Source organism: Euleptes europaea, chromosome 1 (genome assembly GCF_029931775.1).
Source record: "Euleptes europaea isolate rEulEur1 chromosome 1, rEulEur1.hap1, whole genome shotgun sequence".
Lineage (NCBI taxonomy): Eukaryota > Metazoa > Chordata > Lepidosauria > Squamata > Sphaerodactylidae > Euleptes > Euleptes europaea.
In genome coordinates, this window is record NC_079312.1 from 148,397,957 (window position 1) to 148,414,505 (window position 16,549).

At 45.6% G+C, this 16,549-nt stretch overlaps 1 protein-coding gene across 2 annotated transcripts in view; it reads right to left on the bottom strand.

The window, feature by feature from the left end:
* CERS5 (ceramide synthase 5) overlaps positions 1-16,549 on the bottom strand; it is an 89,818-nt gene that overhangs the window by 37,136 nt on the left and 36,133 nt on the right. Inside the window, exons 1-5 of one of the 2 annotated variants that reach the window (XM_056859563.1) lie at positions 10,416-10,543; positions 9,804-9,892; positions 9,312-9,369; positions 8,781-8,831; positions 4,265-4,357 (exon numbers count right to left, since the gene is read on the bottom strand). In XM_056859563.1, coding sequence (XP_056715541.1) covers positions 4,265-4,357; positions 8,781-8,831; positions 9,312-9,369; positions 9,804-9,856 — 255 coding nt within the window. In that variant the 5' untranslated portion in view covers positions 9,857-9,892; positions 10,416-10,543. Of the gene's footprint in view, positions 1-4,264; positions 4,358-8,780; positions 8,832-9,311; positions 9,370-9,803; positions 9,893-10,415; positions 10,547-16,549 lie in introns of those variants that run through there. The other variant, XM_056859555.1, reaches the window with a different exon arrangement.

Below are 16,549 nucleotides of genomic sequence, written 5' to 3' on the forward strand. Positions count from 1 at the left end.
GTGCCTATTTTCTCAATAAACAACTTTCTATGGAAAACCTGCCTAGGAGTTCATTTGTGGGATCTAGCTGGTGACCCAGAGCTGACACTGGAGAGTTTCCATGTGGAACTTTCTGTATCTGACCATCTTGTTTAAATGTTTCAGGTCTAAGATAGCCCTCCAGTCCCCATTTTTCTTGGGGACTGTAAAGAGATGGAATATACCCCGCTGCCTAGTTTGGATTGGGGAACTGGTTCTTTGGCCTGTATTTGATGCAGGTGTAATATGGCCTCTAGAGTTCGCTGGTGTTTTTCTTTGCGTATTGACCTTGGGGAATTTACAAACTTGTCTTTGGGGAGAGAGGTGAACTCTATGAGGTATCCTGAGGTTATGACCTGAGATACCCAGGCGTCTGTGAGGACCTTTCCCAAATTGGGTGAAATTGTAGAAGCCTGCCCCCCACCTCTGGTGACCTGGCGTCACTGTCTTGGGGCTTTGGAGATCTTGTCTCCCTTGTTGTTTGAGAACTGCTGTTGTCCCTGAGGGGGAAGAAAAAACCTGCTTCCTCCTCTACAAAAGGAACCCCTATTATTATTACTCCAGGCACCCCTACGGTGATCTGGTCTAAAAGGGGCAAGAGTGTGGGAGGATCTGAAGTTGGGGAAGGAAGATTCTGTTAAGTCCCTCTGAGACTTCACGGTTGTCCCCAGTGTAGAGTTGTATTATTTTCCTGAGCCACACTATAGAAGCTCTGGCCATGATAGAAGTTGCTGCAGAGGCTTGGATGGCCAAGGCAGAGGCCTCATTGACTTTTTTGGAAAGGATCTCCGCTTTCCTATCAAGCGGATCTCTGATTGACCCCATCCCATCCTCAAAAGGTAGGTCTGGGGAGTGAACTGCTGCTATAGGAGCGTCTATGAGGGGAAGTTGGAACAGAGACATGGCCTGGGGGGACCATAGTATAGAGGCTCTTTGTGTTAGAAGGGAATTGCCTATTGGCTAGAGGCTTATCTAACTCGGCTTGGACCTGGTTCTCAAAGAATTCTAGAAAGGGAATTTCCCAGATACGTGGTTTTGTACTTGGGAAAAATTCTTTGGCCCCCTTTTTTCTGGGTTTAGGTACAGACTCTGCCACGGGATCTGGGTCCTCGTTGAGGTCCAGGGCTATTAGAGCCTTGCTTAACAAACCCTGGAAGTCCTCGGCCGAGAATAGGCGGGGTGCATTTCCTCTAATAGGACTGGGTTGTCTTTGTCAGAATCAAACTCCCCTTCCTCTCTGCTTTTCGTCTCTGAAACTACGGATAAGCATTCTTCTAGAGTTTGAAGGAGTTGTGCTTCTAACGCTGCCTTAGTGCACCAATGGGAACCGGGGCATCCCTCCTGTTCCCCCTGTCCCTGTTGTGGAGGGGGGAGAGTAGCATGGGCAGAATTCGAATCAGTGCCCTGTATGAGAGGAGCGATGGAGTCTCTAAAGGCAGTCATCATCTGAGATTGCTTGTCTAACACCCAGTTAAATAAATCAAGCATTTCCCGCCGCATCACAGGAGCCTCAGGCTCCGTCCGCAATACATTACCCCCCAGTTGAGGATCAGTTTCGGTTGGGATGCCTTCCTTCAGGGGGCTCCTTGGGGCTGGAGAGTCTGTGGAGACCGCCTCACGCATTTCGCTGCGTTTCGGGCCATTTTGCAATGGCTCATTGAGCGCGCCTTTTTTGGTGCGGTTGGCCCCTCTGAGGCGAGGGCCGCGGAACCTCCGCTACGGCCGCTGGCATTGTCCTTGTGACGTCACCCTGTCGAGGCGACGAGGGCTAGGTCATGATCTTCCTCGGACAGGAGGTCCGAGTCAGAGTCTCTACTGCCGTCCGCCATCTTGCCCAGCGGGGCAAAGTGGGGGCAGAAAGTGAAAGTAAGGCGGAGAGAGTTTAGAGGAAAAGGGGAAAGACGTTTGCGGCCGAGGCCAGCAAACGGCAAAAGTGAAGGGGAAAAATAGACAGACATAAGTAAGGAGAAAGCCAAACATAAACGGAGCACACACGAGGAAAAAAATTTTCAATTAAGTTGGAGTTCTATAACGAAGCTGCCACCCTAACCAAGGCAGGACGGAAACTGGGCTTCCCGCCCAGGGAGACAGGAAGCTGAAGAAATTTTTTTAGTCCTGCCTCCCTGGGCACGTGATGGTAATACCCACGAATAACAAGATGCCCTTCACCCAGAACGAGAACAGGAGAGGAATACATCTGCTCTCCATCTTGATCTATCTCCCTTTAGAGCTGGAACTTGACTCCTCTCTGCTATTTAGGCCCTCACATCTGGAAAACTGGACACGTCTGTCCCCAAAGATTACACTTCTTTTTTGTACTATTCTCAATTTTCCAACATGAAGAAGACAAAGACGAAGAAGAGTTGGTTTTTATATGCTGACTTTTTCTACCACTAAAGGAAGACTCAAAACTGGCTTACAATCACCTTCCCTTTCCCTCCCTTCAACAGACACCCTGTGAGATAGGTGGGGCTGAGAGTGTGACTAGCCCATGGTCACCCATCTGGCTTAATGTGGAGGAGTGGGGAATCAAACCCGGCTCTCCAGATCAGAGTCCACCGCTCCAAACCTACTCCAAACTTACTCCTTTAGCTCAACAAGTAGCTCCTGCTCCAAACTGAAGTGGCTTGGATTTTTTCTTGTTGCTGTTATATTGTTAGGAGAAGGAATGCAGTATTTGTCTGTACTTTGATTTGCTATTTGCAATTATTTCCTTAGGATAAGCTCTCTCCTCCCCAGCTATTGTACCAATTCCTCAATAAACTCCATGTTACTTTTAAAATCAAGTCTCTGTCATCCTTTTCCTACTGAAAACCTGCTACCCTCAGCCACCTCTTTAGATAAAAGATCCCAGCACAAACACACAAGTTAATTCTGAACACATGTTCATGTAGATAATTCACAGTGGGTAGCCGTGTTAGTCTGTTTGCAGTAGTCAAAAAGGGCAAGAGTCCAGTAGCAACTTAAAGACTAACAAAAATATTTTCTGGTAGGGTATGAGCTTTCGTGAGCCACAGCTGTGGCTCACGAGCCACTGAAGAAGTGAGCTGTGGCTCACGAAAGCTCATACCCTACCAGAAAATATTTTTGTTAGTCTTTAAGGTGCTACTGGACTCTTGCCCTTTTTGACTACATGTTCATGTGTTTGTGGGGGTGTGGTAACACTACTAGTCCTTGAACTCTAGGAACTTTATCCTTGCCCTCTGAAGACCAAATGACAAGTGCAGTTCATATGTGGGGAGGGGGGACAACCAAAGGTTAACAAGACAGTGATGACAAGGTTGGCTTCTTCCCAAGACCAAACAGTACAATTTTATTCAAAGTTTTCCAAGTCTTATATACCTAGATATCTTCAAGTAGGCATGACCTCACTGGCTGCCAGTGATCAAGGGAGGAACAAGCAATTCTTCTTTTCTCAAAGTGAGAACTCTCTTAATATACAGCTATCACTCAGCAAGATCACACTATTGAGGCATCCAAATCACAATTTATTGAGTATCTCTGTTTGCTGAAGACTATCCAAACAGATACCTAAAGACGCTATCATAAAACATGTCAACTATCAGGATTAAGTATCAGACTCAAACACTAGCAGAACATACAGCAAAACTACACTGAAGATTGAACTACACAACTATGGAGCTTATCTGCTTCGACAGGATTTGGAGCTGATTCAACATATGGCCCTCACAATACAGCACTGTGCCAAATTCACATGCAGACTAGATCCATGACTACAATGAAATTCAAATGGAAGCAACAGCTGGTTCAGCACACCCTCAACATGAAATGTTCAGGCTCAGAGGAAATATCTTTTTTGGCAAAAGATAAAAACAAACCAAAAAAAACCAGGCTTCCAGTTAAGCCTCAACATGCCCAGCCAAGAAATCTACCACACACCCTTCCTTCCTTAGGGCCAAATTATACATTTTTCAAATTATTATTACTTACTTTCCCCACAGCTTTTTAAAAGGACTGCAGGGGACCAACAGAATTATGACTAGAGCAGGGGAGGAGGGGCTTCTGCCTCCACCATTTGCTGTTTCCCTAAGATAAAATAGTCTCCCACCAAGAGGATACACGCAAATGCATTTCAAGATCCACTCATTGACTGTGTGGCTTAAATAGATTTCCAAAAATGTGCAAATACTAATTCAAGATACAAATCAGTCATTTTATTGCTAAGCACCGATTGCTTCGTTGCACTGAAAAGCAAAGGGAATGAACACAAGGCTTCTGCTCTTACCTTTCGCCTAACATCCGTAAACTGCGAAAACATAAGTGACCAGTAAAAAGCCAACTGTATGATATAATAGTAATAAAGGCCAGAAGTTAGGGGCTGAAAAACAAGAAAAAACTTGATTAACAGGGTTATCCAGCTTCTCCAAGCAGTTCTAAGAAATTCTTTCTTCCCCCTTATAGAACAGAAAATTATGGATTTAATTTTTGAATACTGATATTTATATAAAAACAGTTCCCAACAATCATCAAGAGAAACAGAAACCAAGGCAAATCGAAACAGAAATGGGGATGTTGTCGAAGGCTTTCACAGTCAGAGTTCATCAGTTCTTGTAGGTTATCCGGGTTGTGTGACCGTGGTGTTGGTATTTTCTTTCCTGACGTTTCGCCCACAGCTGTGGCAGGCATCTTCAGACACTGAAGAGACACTGTCCTTCAGTGTTACTCCTCTGAAGATGCCTTCCACAGCTGTGGGCGAAACGTCAGGAAAGAAAATACCAAGACCACGGTCACACAACCCGGATAACCTACAAGAACCGAGAAAGGGGATGGTTTAGTTCCCAGTATGGGCAGGTGTCAGGAGCAAGCCAGGGGGATGCGGTAGTGCGATTGTGCTGCTCCCAGGTGCTGTTGTGATGTTCTGTTCAAGGCCAATCTGTGCCCTGTGTTTAGTCTTCACAAATTCCCATACTGTGGGAATTGCCAAGTGCTCCTTCCTGTCTCTGGGAGGGGGGTTGTCTAGGTTACCAGTTATCTCCTGTTGCTTTTCCATATATGCTCTGCAACTTGCCTTTGCCCCTTACTAGTGTCCTTTTGAATATGGCTTCTGAAACTTGTTGATTCTAACCAAATAAAACTGCTTTCGTGGACTTGCCGTCTGCTGGAATCTGTTTATGGTTTTGCCGCAGGGCTAGAGCTTTCATTAGGACACTAGTCCTCCTTACTTATTGGAGGGTTCGCCTGGACACTCGTCTCCTTGGCTTGGGGCGCAGGACGAGCTCCCCGAGGACCCCGGCTTACTGCATGCCGTCTTGGAGGAGACACTGCGAACTGACGCGGAGGCCACCCGGCTGCTTGGCCTGGTGATTGATCAGTGGCATCACCTGGCAGCGACGACCCCCTGGAGGACCCAGGACGCTGATCCACATGCCCGGGATGACCTTTTGGGACTGGATACTTTGCTGGAGACCCGGTTCGCGCAAGAGGACTTTACTCTGTTAACTCGGTTATTGGCTGAGCTTACGCTCCGCGGGGCGCAACAGGAGTCGGCGGCCCCAGTCCAGGGGCTCGGTTTCCCAATGGCGGGGGCTCGGGAGGGAGACGTTCCGCAAACTGTTCCGGATCCCACCTTATGCCACCGGGAAGCACAGAGCATTGCCGCCCGGACTGTTCTGACCCTCATGGACTTACCGCCAACCACGGCAACGGCAGCTGATGTCGAGAAGGTACTGAACCCTGAGTTTGGTCCTTCCTCTGCGGATCTTGCTCAACAGGTCCAACCGCTGTTGGACCAACACAAGGAGATCCTAATGCTCATGGAACAAGCGGCCAAACCAATTGTGAGGGCCGCCGCGGCCGCCAAACTTGAGGCTGACCGCACACTCACTGACCATAGGCGGGCGGAGAAACAACTGTTGGCAGATGCGGCCGCTGCTCGGGCGCTGGCGACGGCAGGACCGGGAGTGCGGTCGAAGGTTTGCGGGGGATTGGATTGGTCTCTCCCCTCATGGTTTTTAGGCTCCCTGGAACCTGGCCTGCCCCAGGAAGTAGTGTGCAGGCAGCGGCTCACCTTTGCTCCTGATGTCCCAGAATATGAGGAGGAGGACTTGTATGCAGAGGAGGGCGACTGGAATACTAATTACCGAGCCAGCCAAGCCCAACGGGACGGGGGGGGGGGGGCTGAGGAGGAGATCCATGCCTTAAGGTTTCAAAACCAAGAGCTTTTGGATCGTATGGCCCGTATGCAGGACCAAATCGACGTGTTGATGCGTGAATACGGTCCCTGGCAGAGAGCTCAAGTGGCACCTGCGCCGGCACCGGTCCCAGGCCAGCAACCCCCCACCAGCAGCCTCCAGCGCAGCCAGTGCCACAGCAACCTCCGGGACAAGCGCCGCTGGGGCAGCCAGGACAACAACCCCCCGGCCAGCAGCCTCCGCCACAGCCGGTTCCAGGACAGCCTCCGGCACCTCCACCAGTGGCACCGGTGGTGCAGTGAAAGCAACCCCGATTGCGTGCAACATTTGATGGCTCCGCGGATGCATTGCCCTGTTTTCTTCACCAAGTGGACAGTTACATGAGAGAACAAGGGCATACCTTTCCCACGAAAGACTGTCGAGTAAGGTTCGTTTCCTCACTTCTAGTTGGAAAGGCTGCAGAATGGATGGTGCTCCAGTTTGATACCCGGACCCACTCCATACGGTCGCTTAATGAATTCATGCAAGCTTTGAGAAGGCGTTTTGAGGACCCGTTTCAAGGGGAGAAGGCCAAAGCGGCCCTCCTACAACTCCGTCAAGGATCCTCCTCAGTCCGAGAGTTTGCGGATGAGTTCCAAAGACTCGCTAATAAAATAGTGGACTGGACTGAAGCCACCCGGGCGCAATACTTCAGAGCAGCGTTGCATCCTGAGATTCTAAACTGGGCATACATGCAGCGAGACCCAGCCACATTGGAAGAGTGGATTTTACTGGCGGAAGAAGTAGAAAGCCGCCGCCAGTTTATTTCTCTTGCCCGACGGCAAGCCAGGGAGGGGGAAAGCCAGAAAAACCCTCCCAAACCTGCCGCTCCTCAGGCCCCGCAGAGGCCGGCTCTACCTCCACCAGACCGAGCGTTACGGTTTCAAAGGGGAGCCTGCCTCATTTGCGGTGATTTACGTTTGTGTATTGACTTTCGAAAACTCAATGCTGCTACCCAAACAAATGCTTATCCCATCCCCCTCATTTCTGATCTCTTGGGACAGTTGAAGGAGGGACACATTTTCACCAAATTGGACTTAGTTGAAGCTTTATTACAGAGTCAGAATCCGGGAGGGGGATGAATCTCTGACTGCCTTTTCCAGTTGCTTTGGAATGTTCGAATTTATGGTGATGCTTTTGGATTAAAAGGGGTCCCGGGGGTCTTCATGCAACTCATTAATGAGATCCTCCATAATCTACTGTTCAAAGGAGTGGTGGTCTATTTAGATGATATTCTCATTTACTCTAAAACCATGGATGAGCAGAACTCAAAAGTAAGCTCCCCCCACCCCCGGGCAGAGTTTGGAGAATTCGGACGGGGAAAATGTGCATCTGGAGAGCTGCAAATCCAAGGCAAAACCTCCCGTGCAAAAATGGCCTTGCTTTTTACATGCCGACTTTCTCTACCACTAAAGGGAGACTCAAATTGCCTTATAATCCCCTTCCCATACCCTCCCACAACAGACGCCCTGTGAGGCAGGTGGGGCTGAGAGAGCTCTAACAGAGCTGTAACTTGCCCAAGGTCAGCCAGCTGGCTTCGTGTATAGGGGTGGGGAAACTAACCAGGTTCACCAGATTAGCCTCCGCTTCTCACATGGAGGAGTGGGGAATCAAACCCGGTTCTCTAGATCAGAGTCCCCGCTCCAACCGCCACTCTTAACCACTACATTTGTAAGGCGCAGGCACTTGCCGCGGACTCCAGCCTCTTTATTCCCCATTAACTCGCCTGTGCGTGCGGAGAGGGCAAGGGAGGCCGGGGCGTGGGCGAGGCTGCGTCTGCCGAGGGAAGGCCGAGCCCCAGCCGCAGAGTGAAGGGGGAAGGTCCGGGCTCGGGAGGAGGATGCTTTTCAGGAGAGCCCCCTCGCGCCGCCTCCTCCCCCGCACACGCGGGGAATTTGTTCATATTTTTTTCAAACTATAGTCCGGCCCCCAACAGTGTCTGAGGGACAGTGAACTGCCCCCCTGTTTAAAAAGTTTGAGGACCCCTGGTCTAGGGAATCATCCCATCCTATCATCCCTGCTGCTTTGGAAGCTTCCTTCATGGTAATGGATAGTACTGTACCTAAAATACCAATTTCAAAGTACTGGAAGCTTCTACACCATTAGATTCTAATCCAAAGACTTCCATCACCTCCCATCACAAAGTGACAAATCCATGGTAGGGGGACATGTTCAATAATGTGCCATTTGCTCTGAAAATTTCCTAGCCCTACAAATCTTTCTTTCAATATGGACACACAGCCATACTCCAACCAACATGTGGTTTCTGTACTTTATAAGTAGTGCAACATACACACAAGCACATTTACGTTCAGAATGCCCTATTTATTTTGATAGTGGTAGCTCCTCCATGGCCAGGGAGCTGTTCTCCATCAAGGTGAATCGGTAAGCCCTTAAAAATGTACCTCGTGTACTGCTTGGGCAAACTACTGTATTAGGACCAAAATTATTATGAAAAATCTGGAGGACTTCAGAAAACAGCACAATGCATTATATAGTATCCCCACCATTCATAACAAGGTGTCTTCATATAGCGCCACACAAGCATGTATCAGTAAACACAACACATACCTGAAAAGGGTAGTTGTGCCAGCACTGTCGTGTATCCCAAAACCAGGGTGACTACAGTGGGGAGGGAAACAAAGAATAATCTTTTGTTTGTGGTTCTTTCTGAGCACTCCATCTTTCCCTTCCTTAGTAGTGAGACTTCAAAGAGGATTCATTTTACTTTCTTGGTAAATGCCAATGTGGAAGATTCACAAAAATGAAAGTCTGCTTTCTCTCATCCACAGGGAGAAAGTGATTCAGCAAGGTATGTGCAGCATAATTTTTTTTAAAAAACAACAACACTATCCTAAGATAAGGATCAGTGGCTTTCCCAAGAAAGAGAGCTCTGTCCAGTTCAGGGATCAGAAAGAGTTTGACCTGAAGCATCTCCGTGAAGAAGCATGTTATAAAGGCTCCCTTTCTCCATGTAATCACATCCTTGCAGAACAGGAATTGGGAACCCAGTTATGAGTGTCAGAAAAGTACCAATGGGCCAAATGTTCTCTCATCTTAATCCAGCATATTCAATGAGATGAGCAATGAAAGTATACTCACCGACCAAAGAAATCTGAGTCCATAGGAAAATATAATAATATAAAATGTAAACCTCCACCTGAAAATGAAAAAAGACAAAAATAAATGAATCACATACAAATCTTGATGTGCAATACAGCAAAAGCTAACTCGAAACAGAACCTAATCTAGCACCCCCACATACAGAATTTCCACTCTGAGATCCACAGACCTTTGTGTACAGCATGCTACCCAACGGCATGCTCTTTGATTCAGTTTTCACTAAAATGAGTGCATTTCAGAGACTTCACACAATACCCCAGATCTATGAAGTATCCCTAAACAGTGGCTACAAAATATACAATCATGCTAGCCACAGGTTAGAGAAAAGGGCAAATGCATGCATCATGGCAACTCTGAAGACTAACAGACACATACAGGAATACGAAGTCTAGCAGATCGACATAAAAAGATACCCTACTGTACATCAACACAATCTAGAGCGGATGCAGGTCAAATGAGACTCCCACTCACCTAAGGAAAGTATCTTGGGGAAGAAGCCATTGGGGAAGAGAAGTAGAAGCCATAGAAGTAGCAGGCAGGAAGGCAAAGATTCTCAAATACTATAGTGATACAGGCCATGCATAAAAGGGTAAGAAAATAAATTTAAGTGGGACTGAAAAGGAACATGAGTTCAGGAAATATTTATGTAAGTGCTATAGAAAATAATTTCAAAAATAACTTTATAAATATTAAAGGCCTGCAAATAAATAAGACAGTTGCCCCAATAGCTCACTAGCACTGATGAGCAACTCAGGGTGGTAACAAATAGGAGAGGGCTTGGGACACAACCAGAAGAGCCGGGGAACACATCATGCCTCCTTACAAACTTTTCATTGTAGAATAAAACTATTGGGCTACACCACCATGGTTGAAGAGCTGTTCCAACAAAAACTAAACATCCTAATTGTTCTATTGAGAATAGAAATGAAATAAAATTTAATAATGGAACACAAAAAGTAATAAGAGCATGTTTTAATTAACCAATTTTATTCAAAAATTATTGTAACGTCTTTACCTAAAGATGCTTTCTTTGAAAATAAAGCATGAGAGAAACTATAAAAACCTAACTCCAAACAAACCTACATGCTCTCACAGAATTTCGTAAGGATGGATGGTTTATCTTCATTTCTCCGACGACGAAACCAGCGCTGGATTTTTCGGACATCCCAATCTAGCTGTTTTGACAAACCCTCTAACCTTCTTGCATCCGGACACTAGGAGGAGATCAAACAGATGTAAAGAAATCTCTTATATTCCCTAGCAACCTTCCAAAACATACTCTGCTAATTCCTACCCAGTTATCATAATCCTTTGAAATTCTACAGACAGCATCATGCTTGGAAACATAACACTGGCTAAACCTTCAGTTTAAGAAACAAAAAGCTTAGCACAAATCTACATAGAGTTCACACATATTCTTCCAAGACTTTTGTTCACGTATATCTATTTGAACACTCATACAGACCGAGGATATATCATCACCTTCTACTTCCTTTGTAGTTTTCCCAATAGAAATACAGGAGGATCCTCTTCAATAAGATTACTTACTGCTGTGGTCCCCCCAAAAGTAATTTATATAAATAAATAAAAAACTGCCTTGTACAGAATAAGACCATTGAGCTACCTAGCTCAGTAACACCTATTATGAGTGGCAGTGAGTCTCCAAGGCCCTAAACAAAGGTCTTTGCTAGCCCTACTATCTGATAAATTTTGACTTGACATGTGAGGGTGTGAAACTGGGCCTTCCTACATGCCAAGTTTATGACCAACACTGAATTATGGTTTTTCTACATTTATGTATTGGTAACAAACTCTGTAGTTTTTACAGTGCAACTCCCACAGCTGTGAAGGCATGTCACAATTCTGGTTTTAAAGTAGCTTGCCCATCCGCTGTGGGAGCTGAAGTAGTATGTAGGAAAATCCCAATGGGAGCCGATACTGCACTAGCAAAAGCAACTGTTTGGGATTGTTGCCAAATTCATTACACATAGGTTTAATACAAGGTAATATAATATAATATAATATAATATAATATAATATAATATAATATAATATAATATAATATAATATAATATAAAATATAATATGCACAACATTAGGAAAATTATTAGCCAAAACCAATAAAAGGCACTGAGGAGACCTGAGCCTCCAACTATAGGCCAGAATCTGGCAGCAATCCCAAATACAAAACTACTCTTTCAGTGCAACCCCTCCAGGACAGGCTGATTCCTCCAGCAGCTTCATCACTATCAGCACCTCAGCCTTGTCTTCACTTAATATTGGCCCTCACGCATCCCATTACATTCTCCAGGCATCTGTTAAGGACTTCCACAAACCCACCCACCTCAGCTGTAAAGGAGAAATAGACCTGGGTGTTATCCAGATATTGGAAAGCATCTCACTCAAAGCCCTGGATTATCTCTCTCAGCAGTTTTATGTACAAAATATTAAAAATATGAGGGACAAGACAAATCTCTGCAGGAGCAGCAGCCCCCACCCCTGGAATCAGGTAAAGTTAAGAACAGAACTACTGGAGCACAGCGCCTCTTACGCCCATCCTAGCCAGCCTCACCAGAAGGATGCTTTGGTTTTTGGTACTGAAAGCCACCAAGTACTGAATCAACAAGGACACATTCCCTTTCACCCTTCCTGTAAACATTAGTAGGGGCAACCAAAACCATCTCCATCTCAAGGCCAGGCCTGAATCCAGACTGAAATGGGTATGGGAAATGAGTCTTCACTACCCAACCAAGCACCAGCTGGTAGTTATTTAGGTGATTGGGATCCAGAAATGCCTCTTCAGAACACAACAATGAAAACAACAGAGAAGGTAACACACAGTAAGGCACACAAGGGAAAACAATGATGGTCTAAAAGGAATTCCACAGCAAAAAAAGAAGAAGAAGAAGAAGCCTAAAGGCAATCAGAGCGCCTCAAGTCCTGCACGTACAAAGGAGGCAGGAAAAGAACTGAAGAGGTACTTCTCTCTTCGGGGGCAGGAATAAAATGACCTCATATCTTGCCTACAGAGATTCTGGGAGAAAAAGTACCCAAACATCAGGATGTCCTCTCCTCAAATGAGAAGGCCCTTTTCTCAGGTTACAACTCACCTTTACAGTAAGAGTTGGTCAACACTGGAATCAGCTACCAAGGGAGGTGGTGAGCCCTCCCTCACTGGCAGTCTTTAAGCAGAGGCTGGACAAGCACTTGTCAGGGATAATCTAGGCCAGGGGTGTCAAACATAAGGCCCGAAGGCCAGATCTGGCCCCTTGAGAGCTCTTATCTAGCCCGTGAGCCAGCCACCACCACCCCGCCTCACTCTCAATCTGGGCTGGCAAGGCATGGCCCGGCCAAGTGACATTTATGTCATATATGGCCCTCGTAACAATTGAGTTCGACACCCCTGCTCCAGGCTGATGCTGCATGAAGCAGGGGATTGGACTAGATGGCCTATATGGCCCCTTCCAACTCTATGATTCTATCTCACCTTAGGAGACCGGGTACCCAAAGCAAGTCCTCCAAAATTATCCTTTGGGATGGGACTAGGCAGTTCTATCTTCAAAAGCTTTTACACTTATATAGACTCTTACTTAAGTACGAAACTGAATCAGAACAAGTTAAAACATGCATGATTAAATGGATGCAGAATTTTAAGAAAGAGATTACAATGCAACAATGGGAAAACCTCTGGACAAGATCAATAAAATTTATAGCCAGTAACAATTTGAGAGAGAACTGGTATAAACAGTTTTATAGTATATGACTCGAATGGACATAAAAAGGTGAACAAAAAGGCAGATAGTCATTGTTGGAAGTATAAAGAAATCGACAGGACTTATTTTCATATTTGGTGGTCTTGCAAAAAAGTTAAGAAATTTTGGATAGGAATCCATCAAGAAATACAGAAGGTGTTAAAATTTAGTTTTCCTCTAAACCCAGAGACTATGTTATTGGCTATTAGCACCTAAAGAACTGGACAAAAATTATAGAGACCCGTTTAGTCACAGTACAACAGCAGCCAGAATGGTTCTGGCTTCAATGTGGAAGCAAGAAGAAATCCCCGATATAGAATGATGGAGAGAGAAAATGGCTGAATATGCAGTGATGGCAAAGCTGATGCAGTTGCTGAGCAGAAGACCCGAGGGGGGAGTTTCAGAAGAAATGGAAATTACATTATGATTATGCTCTACTTTAATTTTTGATATTGTGCAGTAGGTTAATTTGAATGTAAACAATAGCTATTGGTAGAGTAGGTAATAATAACGAAGGGTAGACTATATAGGAGGTCTATAAGAAGCAGGAATTAGCAATGAGAAAGTTGATTAATTTTATATGTATTGTCAATGGCTATAAAATAATCAAAGATTCAATAACTAGTCATGCAAATATGTAAGCCTTCGGTTTAAAGGAAATGAATCTTTCATAACGGTGTTTTTCAAGAATATGTTATAGCTCAGTTTTTATTAAGGCGGTTAATATACGGTTCCCCTTGGAAGGCTTGATACACTGTATGTATGGGTTTGTAAGCATGTTGTGTTTTGAATCTTTTTTCTTTCAATAAAATTTTATGGGGGGAAAGCTTTTACATTCACAGCTAACAGGATCATAGGATTTAATTCACTTGTTTTGTTGTTGTGATATCCACAGTTAAGTTAAATTACACCATCTCAATAAGACTAAAGAAGAACTTCACTATTAGGTATTTTGCCTTGGAAACCTGCACATACTGCCCCACTTGTACATCAATTAATAGGCTTCTTCTGAGCCCTGTGAAACTTCTCCAATATGTGGGCGCTGCCTGTGATTGAACAGACTGGATCCCAACTGTTTTGTTTGAGTAATGAGCTGCTGGGATTAATGCCACAGTGAATTATGTACTGCAACAGAAGGCAAGGACAAAACCCCAGCTTCCTGCGAGTACCAGTGGGAGGCACCCCTTCCTCCTTCAGCAGTTCTTATATTGCTAGAGCACGAAACTACTGGTTAACAAGCCACAACAGAAAAGAACTCATAAAGATCTGGAACCAACTGAATTTCTCTCTCCAGACAGGAAGTGTAAACATTTGTTAAGCCATCAGCCAAAGCTTAACTATGTGCAAATCATTTGCAGAAAATACATCAAGGTCCTTAACTGAACAAGACACACCCAGCAGAGAATACTGCAGTGTTCCTTAATTAGCAGCCATAATACCATCCTTTAAATAGGGAGGGGAAAGAATGTCCTTCACATCTCTGGGCCGAAGGAATAATCACAAGTCAATGTTTCATTCTTACTTATGGAGAAGTGTGCATCCTTGACAAAAGACATGTCCAAGAACAGTATTCCCAACCAGGGAGGACTGACTGCCAATAAACAAGAGATATAGCACTGCTGCATCCTGACCTGGATAGCCCCAGACTAGCCTGATCTCCTCAGATTTCAGAAGCTAAGTAGGGTCAGCCCTGGCTACTATATGGAAGGGAGACTTCCAAGGAATACCAGGGTTTTTGATGCGGAGGCATGCAATGGCAAACCACCTCTGAAGCCTTGAAAACCCTATGGGGTTTGCCATAAGTCAGCTGTGACTTGATAGCAAAAAAGAAGAACAACACTGTTGCAGCATTATATGCCCAAATGGCACAACAGCCAAGGCTGTTAATTTTATAATGAGAGAGTTGAACTTACAACATCTGACAAACCACATATCTGCCTTACAGATGTCTTTGATAGAAGGGTTGTTGCTGGATGACACTGACATAGCTGTACTTCTGAATATATCAAAATGTTCACTGGAGCCTTTTCCCTCTGTGCTTCAAGAGGATACTTCAAGTGGGGACCTATGAAACTCGCAGGGGGGGGAATCTCATCCCTTGCTGAGCCCACTGAGGAAGCCACCCCCACAGGCCCGATCAGGTGGGCGGCCTGCCCCACACACACACACACACACACACACACACACACACACACACACACACCCGCCACAGGCTGGATCAGGCAATCCTGCCACAACCCCTCCCCACAAGCCAGATCAAGCAGGCCTGAGCAGCTGCCAGCATCCCTACCGGTCCAGAGCAACTGCCTCTGGGCCGGCAGGGTCGGAAGCAGCTGCCAAAGATAGGTGCATTCTCTGTGCATGCTCAGAGAATGCTCTACTTAATTGGGGGGGGGGATTTAAGCCCCTGCTTGTTTTTTACTTTTTGGATTTTTCTGCAGACCCTAGGGATCCCCACAGTCTTCAGAAAAACCTGTTGGGGGGGAGGGGGTCAGTGTGCCCTCATCTGCAGATTAAGGTATCCGCAGGCAGGGGGCACAATTGGGAATTAGGTATATAGATAATATGCCTTCCCAGAACTACCTGCTGAGGGATACCTCGGGAGATCTCCTTCTCACGTCTCAAATGGAGAATGTGACTTCCTGTAAATGGTAGTCCTATATATGCAGATGTGTAGGGCCCTATACAAGTAATAAAAGGTAAAGGTTCCCTGTGCAAGCACCGGGTCATTCCTGACCTATGGGGTGACGTCACATCTCAACGTTTACTAGGTAAACTGTTTATGGGGTGGTTTGCCAGTGCCTTCCCGTTATCTTCCCTTTACCCCCAGCAAGCTGGATACTCATTTTACTGACCTCGGAAGGATGGAAGGCTAAGGCAACCTTGAGCCGGCTACCTGAAACCAACTTCTGTTGAGATTGAGCTCAGGTCATGAGCAGAGCTTGGACTGCAGTACTGCAGCTTACCACTCTGCGCCACGGGGCTCCTCCTATACAAGTACCAGGACTTTTTTTTCCCTGACTGTTCCCTTGGAACAGGAGGAAAGATTGAGTTCTTGAAAGTACCATGTCCTTATAGATAGTACACAGGTCCTAATGAAAATAGTCTGCTAGACTGTCACCTAGCAGAGGTGACAGAGTCATGAGAAAGGTCCATATCTTAAAAGGAACCTCACACAGATACTTGAAGGCAGCTTGAAGAACAACACATTGCCTCCAGGAGGGGATGTGATATACCATGGGAAATTTTAACAAGGAAGAAACCAGTTTCACATCAGTGTGCAATGACAGAATATCAGGCTGATTACAATATGCATTGAACCTTTGCATCCTTTACAAGCATTCTTTACAGCAACCCTCCCACCTTCTCACTGCAATATAAGGACTCAGATCTCCATTTGTACTCGTGTCTGATGAAGGGAGTTTTGACTCTCAAAAGCTTATAACCTGAAAAGCTTGTTGGTCT